Genomic DNA, 8,545 nt, shown 5'->3' on the forward strand with positions numbered 1-8,545 from the left:
AACATACAACACTCACTTGACGTTGGTGGCGTGATAGGTTGTTGCCCCGTTGAGCGTTGAGCAGTTGAGGGGACTTGAACTTCCAGCTAAAATACTGAAAGTGAAACTCAACATTTCCATATGTTCATATCCTTGACATCATTACGGAGTGCTGCCAAACACCAACCCCAACATCAAGCTCACTGGATTCAAGTCCATCACATGTAACCTTAGGAAATCCTGGAACATGGTCGATGGTTTCCTCGTAGCAGCAGTTGTAACGATTCCATTAATACTTGTGTTGTTTATGTTTTCAAAGCTGGCTAAAACCCCGGCTGAAGAGAAGCACGACAGAACTGATGACTTGTGCCGCATTAACTACCCTAAGCTTGGCATATTAACATTGTCACTTCCTTTGAGTGCCTTTATCTTGACTATTTTGATTTCAATTTTGAAGAACTTAGAGGGAACAACCAAGACACATTGCAATGTGAGTATGTACATGTTTCAACATTAGGAACAGCATCTTGTTTTCACAAGGGAAGTGTATCATTCCACCTCCATCATTATGGTTTTAAATATGGTTCTAAGTGTGGTTTTTGTAGGTTATTTATTATTGATCAGATTCTTCGATCTGGTGAGCCCCAAAGCATTTGAATTCACAAACCCAGTCTCCCTGCCACAAATGAAATTTTGAAAGTGATGTAAATATGGTCGACAACATTATGCTTTTTTGTTCACGTGTTAGACAAAACTTCTTCTCCAGAGATCATGTACTTTATTCCTTCAGTAATGTGACAAAAAGCCCGTGCAAGCTGTGCTCATGAGGAATAAATGATAATTGGTGTGTTTGAAAAAGTAGTAATTATGTTACAATATTTATCTCAGCTAATAAACATGTAAGGTTGCAATACAAAACATATTGTAAGATGTCTGGTACATTTATTAACTGATTTACTGAGCATCCCACACTTGCTATGAAACATTTACATGAAAATCGCTTTGTATAAATATTCTTTTAATTTTTGCCCTCCTTTCTCTACAGGTTGTAAATATTTTACCTTCAATTAGTGCTAGTATTGGCGATTTCACTCCACAACGTTACATATGGAGGTTAGCCATTGGACTTCACAGTGCTCCTAGGTTACTCTATGCATACACACATTATACCTGGCTTTGTCTCACCAGTAGAAAAGCAATTGTCGATAATGCCACCTTTCAAATATTTTGTCAAATTGGAGTTTGGTGTGATCTTCTAGAAATCTTTGCACTACTTGGACTAACTGTCGTGTCTTCGACTGAATATTTTGGTAAGTTCAAATGAATTTACACACAAAAGTGATTGTATTTCCAAATCTAGATCAGTCGATTAATTGATTGAAAGATCTTTACTTTTTGACATGTCTAGGTTGTAAATAATTGAAACACATTTCACATGTCCAGGGTATTAGATATTACAGCCCAAACAAAGGATTATGTGAGTCCAGTGTATTAGATATTACCACAGGGGCTCATAAGTGCCTATTTAAGTCAATATTACAGCGTTTTTCTTTCTTTTTCAATGTTACAAATAAAGCTGAAGAGCACAACATTTGTGTAGCTGTCTTTTGTGTAGCGTGTATTGGCATGTACCGGTATAGTGCATCCTCGTAAATGTGACCTTTAGTTCCGTGACCTCTAGGCCCGGCTCATGCCATGCCTACTTCCTGCCCTGCCCTCGCTATGCTTACTGTATAGTACAGTAAACACAGCGACGTCTGTACACGTGGCCAGAAGGCATGGCCAGAGGAATTGGCTAGAGGTCACGGAACTAAAGGTCGTATTTACATATGATCACATTCCCCATTGAGGGCGCACTGTACATGCCAATACAAGCTACACAAAAGACAGCTACACAAATGTTATGCTCTTCAGCTTTATTTGTTACATTGAAAAAGAAAGAAAAACGCTGTAATATTGACTTAAATAGGCACTTATGAGCCCCTGTGATATTACAGCCCAAACAAAGGATTATGTGAGTCCAGTGTATTAGATATTACAGCCCAAACAAAGGATTATGTGAGGCCAGTGTATTAGATATTACAGCCCAAACAAAGGATTATGTGAGTCCAGTGTATTAGATATTACAGCCCAAACAAAGGATTATGTGAGTCCAGTGTATTAAATATTACAGCCCAAACGAAGGATTATGTGCCAAAGGGTAGATGACATATTTGCTCACTATCAGTAGCAGTGTTTTTGTTAAGGTTTTGGTAAATAGTTAAATGATAGGGAATCCTGGGACCATTTCTATCGTCCCTAACTAGGATTACATTGATATTCCAGGGAAACCCTGGTAACATAACAGGGAAAATTTACCTAAGTACTAATATCACCCTTAAGAAAACCACTGAGTTTGGTACATTGTCCCAAGTTTGGGCTATAATGTTTTTGTTGCATGCCTCTCTGACATAATTTTCATTACAAATTATGGAGTGTATTTGCAAATGACAATCGTATGCTTTGTGTCCATGAAAGACAAAAATAGGTTGAAAAATAGAACAATGTTCAACTTCAACTAGTGCATTCATATATTTAAATCACTATGCAGTTTATTGATTTTTTGGCATAGTTGTTTAAATCTGATTTCCTTTGTAAATATGTAATTTGATCACATTTAAATCCAGAAGTTGTCAAGTTGAAAATAGTTCTGGGTCATTTTAAACTGACCTGGAATCTTATTTGGTCAATGACATTTGATTTGTGTGGCTTGTAATAAAGTACAAGAGAAGAGGAATAACTATACTGTTGAATATGTTTCTAACGGTGACTGTAGATAAGCTGATAAATTGATTGAAGTAGAAGTCACATTCTTGCTGCCAATGTCTGAAGAAGTCTTGATATCAGATGTAATATTTGGATAGCATTATAATAAATCCCCATTAGCTGTATCTTTTTACATTTTGCTTATCAAAAAGATATTATCCATTCTTCTGGGAGATGTTTTGAATTGTCCATGAAAATGTCACTATTTCAATCCTAGAGATGAATTTGTCCAATAAAATTCAAGTGCTTAACACCGGTATATACAATATGTGTTGGGCATATTTGAGTTGCAACTTGAAACTTTATTTACTCATGGAAATCTGAGTAGTGTGTTCGTCACCAGTGTTTGGAAAACTTTCTCTGGTCACATTTGGTTAAGCACATTTACATCAGTTGCATTCGATTTCAAACCTTATTGAAAAGATTCAACAAATTTGACTTTCATATACATAAATATATATATATATGTGAGTCGTTCTGACTGTTTGTCTGAAGATTGCATTATGCATGAAACCTATGTAACAGATACTTTTACTTTGTACTTGAAGTAATTTAATTTGTTATTTACAGTGCTCTGCTTTTAGCACAGCTGTGGTTTGTTATGCAGCTTCTAATCTCTGCCATACACTATGTGTTCAAATTTTGAAGTGTTTGCAAATATAGCAAGATTTTAATGTTTTATTTTGTTATATTTCACAATGCAGCATTCCATGAAGGATGTACTGTGTTATTCCTTGTGATGGCCCTAATTTACATGACAATTGTCAATTTGTTATTCAATTGGAGACTCGCCAGGTACAGGGATAGGCAGGTAGGTGCTTATTCTATTGGGAAATCATTATCACTACATAGCTAGACCTGTCTGTATGATCATTGATTATGCCAGGGTGCTTTTTGTAATTTGTTTGAGACTTGATTCAATGATGAATCTTTTTACCCAATGAACAGAAATTATCAGTGAAGACACACAGCAACCAGACAATTGCGAGTTGTTTGTTAACCAAACTGATTGCATAAGATATAACATGTTTTTTTTTTCATTATGGATATCACATCTACGGTATAAATGTTAAACGATTGTCATTGACATAGTTTTTGTGGCATATTGAACACACTATTGTGATGTAGCAATCAGATGTGATGTAGCAATCAGATATTATTGTGATGTTGCAATCAGATATTGTAAACCACCATTGGACAATGAATGTCTTGGTATCCATAGTTACTAGTATATGGTACATTTATAGGTGTTTACTAGAAAAGTAAATGTGATGCAACCATAATTGTTTAAGTTTCCAGTTTAGGAATTACTGATAGCACTACAGTCTATAAAGTCACAATGTTATGATGTGGAAGGATTAAGCATTTGAAAGTTAGTCTCATAATTAACAATTCTGTATACTGGTATTTACTTTTTGAATGCTCATTTCAACTTTCATTGAGATGTTATTTTTCTTTATCCTCAGTTTTCTACATCTTACAAGATAAAAAAGACATGTTGGTTTATGACACTTATATCAGTAGTGATGATGGCATATTTATACTGGCGTCATAATAAATATTGTGAGCCATACAGTGAGTATTCTTAGTTATCTGAACCAATATTTATAAAGCTACAGATGTATATGCTTCTGGAGTAATTACCTCACTTGCTGTATCAAAAGCAAAAGCTTGTTATTTTGTTTATCAAGATAATATCTTAGGCTATGAACAGTGGTGTTCAGCAACTTTGTCGTGGTGACAAGGGAGCCATCATTATTTACAGCAGGAGGGATAGGTTGCAATAATTACTTTGGGCAGTCAGAAATTATGAGAAGGCTCTCTCTCCCCACTTCACTTGCAAAATTTAAAACCTTTAACACCCCCCCCCCCCCCTGTATTGCAAGCATGAAACTTTGTGTGACCCCTCCACCATCGCGGATATATGGGTGAATGGTTGTGTGGGTGGATGGGTGGGTGCTTTCATGTCATTGACAATATTATGCGTGTGTGTGTTTGTATGCAGCTTTTTGTTGCCACCATGGTGAAAACCGCAATAAGCTTTGATCAGTCTTTGACCGTATACATTTATTTAGTTCCTGCTAAGCTGTTACATAAATTTGATCTCATCTGTACCAGTCTTGGAGATTATGCAGATGAAATCATCGTTATGACATAAATTTGTTAACAACATCAATCAATGTAATACATATCTAGTTTTAACAATTAAATAACAATAGAAAAATATCCCTTCTCCTTTGTAGATTTCTATCTTTGCATTTTATATTTAGTATTTTAATGGCACATAACTGTGCAGTGTCTAGTTTTTCAAGGAAAATGCAGTTTCCCCTTCCCCAGTATTCAAATGATGTCTTTTCTCTTCACATGATTTGATAGTGGTGACTGTAAAGCTGATGACATTAGTTGCTTTCGTTATTCAGAGCTTGTGTAAAATAATAATTCTGGTTCCAGTACATTCACCATCATGAACTATTTTATTGATATTATGCTATGAGCCATTATCAAAGCAATTAACTGTTCAATCTGTGGTCAAAAAGCGCAAACATAAATCAAATTTTGGTGAGAATGTATTCACACAGTTCTGTTGTGCTTTTATTACAGTTTACAGTGGATTTGCCTTTTTCGAATATGTTGTTGTCATAGCAACAATATGTTTCCATGGTAGTGCAGCATTGGATTTGCAAGACAAACAGCTGATAGTAAATACAGAGAAATCAAGATTTGTACAACATGTGTGAAGCAAAGCGTTCATGGAAAACTGAGTTACATATTTGAAGATTTATGCTTGTAATCCTCTTTAGTGATTCCTTTAAAAACTGGGCATCAAAATTAAATACAGATGTTATTATGTTATCTTTACAAAGTGTACAATGTAACTTCATGTCTAGTGTTATGAAATCAATCCTGTTATCAAGATTTTCAACGTGCATATGGGATCCATACAATAGGTCTGTTGTTATGCGACAGTGTATCCCAACATCCCTCACACGTATCAAAAATTTTAAAATGATGGCTGTACCAAAACTAGTGACTGCAACCAAAGCGATGTGACCAAAGTTAATTTGGCAATTTAGTCTGAGTAGTTATTTGAAAGCTACAAAATTTTGTGAACTATGGATATGCATCTTGATTTCTTGATTTAACTTCGTTTTTTTGTGTTCTACCAACAAAGAAAATGTTTTTTTTTCTTTTTTGGGCAAATCTTAGTAAATATTGAATGCTTTCAGTTTCATTATTCATTGCAATCTGTCATTGATTTCAAGGGCTGCAAATTTATGTTGTCACAAATAAAGTACTGATATTTTAAAGTTGGGAACAGAAATTTGCAGAGCTGAGTTAGTCCATGATGAAGTTTACAATCATCTATCATTAATAATTGAAGATAGTACAAATAAAATATACGGTATATGGGTAATAGTGCCACAGCAGATTACACATACATTGAATGCTATCACAGCAGACAATACACGTATTGAATGCTATCACAGCAGACAATACATATATTGAATGCTATTACAGCAGACAATACACGTATTGAATGCTATCACAGCAGACAATACATATATTGAATGCTATCACAGCAGACAATACACGTATTGAATGCTATCACAGCAGACAATACACGTATTGAATGCTATCACAGCAGACTACATATATTGAATGCTATCACAGCAGACAATACATATTGAATGCTATTACAGCATGACAATACACGTATTGAATGCTATCACAGCATAGAATACATATATTGAATGCTATTACAGCAGACAATACATATATGAATGCTATTACAGCAAACAATACACGTATTGAATACTATCACAGCAGACATTACATATTGAATGCTATTGCAGCAGACAATACACGTATTGAATGCTATCACAGCAGACGAATACATATATTGAATGCTATCACAGCAGACAATACACGGATTGAATGCATCACAGCAGACAATACATATATTGAATGCTATTACAGCAGACAATACACGTATTGAATGCTATCACAGCAGACAATACATATATTGAATGCTATTACAGCAGACAATACACGTATTGAATGCTATCACAGCAGACAATACATATATTGAATGCTATTACAGCAGACAATACACGTATTGAATGCTATCACAGCAGACAATACATATATTGAATGCTATCACAGCAGACAATACACGTATTGAATGCTATCACAGCAGACAATACACGTATTGAATGCTATCACAGCAGACAATACATATATTGAATGCTATTACAGCAGACAATACACGTATTGAATGCTATTACAGCAGACAATACACGTATTGAATGCTATTACAGCAGACAATACACGTATTGAATGCTATCACAGCAGACAATACATATATTGAATGCTATCACAGCAGACAATACACGTATTGAATGCTATCACAGCAGACAATTAGAGGTTATTAACCCATTATCATATACCCATGCCCATATTGCTACATCCTAGTGACGTTCACCGTAAATTATCAGCCGTGATATTTCACGGTAAACGTCGAGATAAGCACGATGAATGTCATCAGTTTTAGAGTTTTCCCCGAACTACATTAGCAGTTTGTTGGTAAACAACGTAAACAACAAAATGGCTGCTGCTCCCTGCCTGCGAAGCGATGTCGCCGACGTAAAAACTTGAAGGGCTTCAAGGCAAAATACGGAAATAACATGTTGAGTCTTGAAATGTTTTCCCATGGTATTTTTTTTTGGTCAAGTTCTAGCAAACATTCTGCCGTTTGCACGGCGTCGGCACTGCGCACGGTCTCCCCCGAACAGGTAGTGAGCGCGTGGCATGACAGCGATGTCGGGCGAGCGACGACTGTTGACATGGCAACTCTCAGGGTAAACTAACAAAATGGCGTCCCCTCTCCTCGTGAGCTCCGTGCCGTACGACGATCGAAATCAGGATAGATTTAAAGCTGAGCACAGTTTTTGGTCGGTTACAATTGTAATAGCATATTGCACCTTAAAAAGTTCCTTCTGTATGACGATTTTTGTATCCCGGTGTCTTTCTTCTTGGTTTCGTTGAGATATGGACGACTTGCTGGACTTGCAGCGATGTTGCGCGTAATGTTGACAGCTTCGTCGTATATTTATGAATGAAGCCTGTTCACAAAACATTCCTCTAAGCCCTTCAAATCTTTATGTTGGTAACATCGCATCATCAGAAGTGACATTAATTTTTGGACATTATAAATAATTCCCTTACTTAATTGTCTCGATCCAAATTGATAACTATCTTTCAAAAGTCAGTCAAAAGAAATTGATGTCTGTTGAATTAAAGTTCTGTCAAAAAAAATCACATCATAGGCAGTGAGCATCAACCATTTTGTTTTATTTCTTTGTTTACTGTCAAATTTCAAATGTAGTTTTGGAACACTCTGGAAGAAAACTGATGACGTTAATAATGCATATCTCAATGTTTACTGTAAAATATCATCACTGATATTTTAAGGAAAATGTCATAACAATAAATTCAGTCTTCTAATCTGAGTTTCTTTGTACAGAAATATATCTTCATGGTCTAAGCCATAAATGAATTTTTCTTGATGTCACCATTTTTGTATTATTTTTTTCCCCAATTCTGTAATCATTTATATATATGGACATGCTCATCGTCCAAAATAAAGAATTGATGATAAAAATAATAATAATAATAGAGCGATATGGCCATGGGTATATAATAATTACCATTGTCAAACAAATTCAAATAACAACGTGATACTGATGCTAGCTATGATCAT

At 35.4% G+C, this 8,545-nt stretch overlaps 1 protein-coding gene across 1 annotated transcript; it reads left to right on the top strand.

The window, feature by feature from the left end:
* Positions 1-27: 27 nt before the first annotated feature.
* LOC139130687 (post-GPI attachment to proteins factor 2-like) lies at positions 28-6,016 on the top strand. Its single transcript, XM_070696438.1, has 5 exons — positions 28-469; positions 1,025-1,289; positions 3,489-3,595; positions 4,251-4,359; positions 5,386-6,016. Exons 1-5 carry the CDS (start codon positions 227-229, stop codon positions 5,520-5,522), a joined length of 861 nt encoding a protein of 286 aa, XP_070552539.1. The 5' UTR covers positions 28-226; the 3' UTR covers positions 5,523-6,016.
* The last annotated feature ends 2,529 nt before the right edge of the window (positions 6,017-8,545 follow it).

Source organism: Ptychodera flava, chromosome 4, assembly GCF_041260155.1.
Source record: "Ptychodera flava strain L36383 chromosome 4, AS_Pfla_20210202, whole genome shotgun sequence".
Lineage (NCBI taxonomy): Eukaryota > Metazoa > Hemichordata > Enteropneusta > Ptychoderidae > Ptychodera > Ptychodera flava.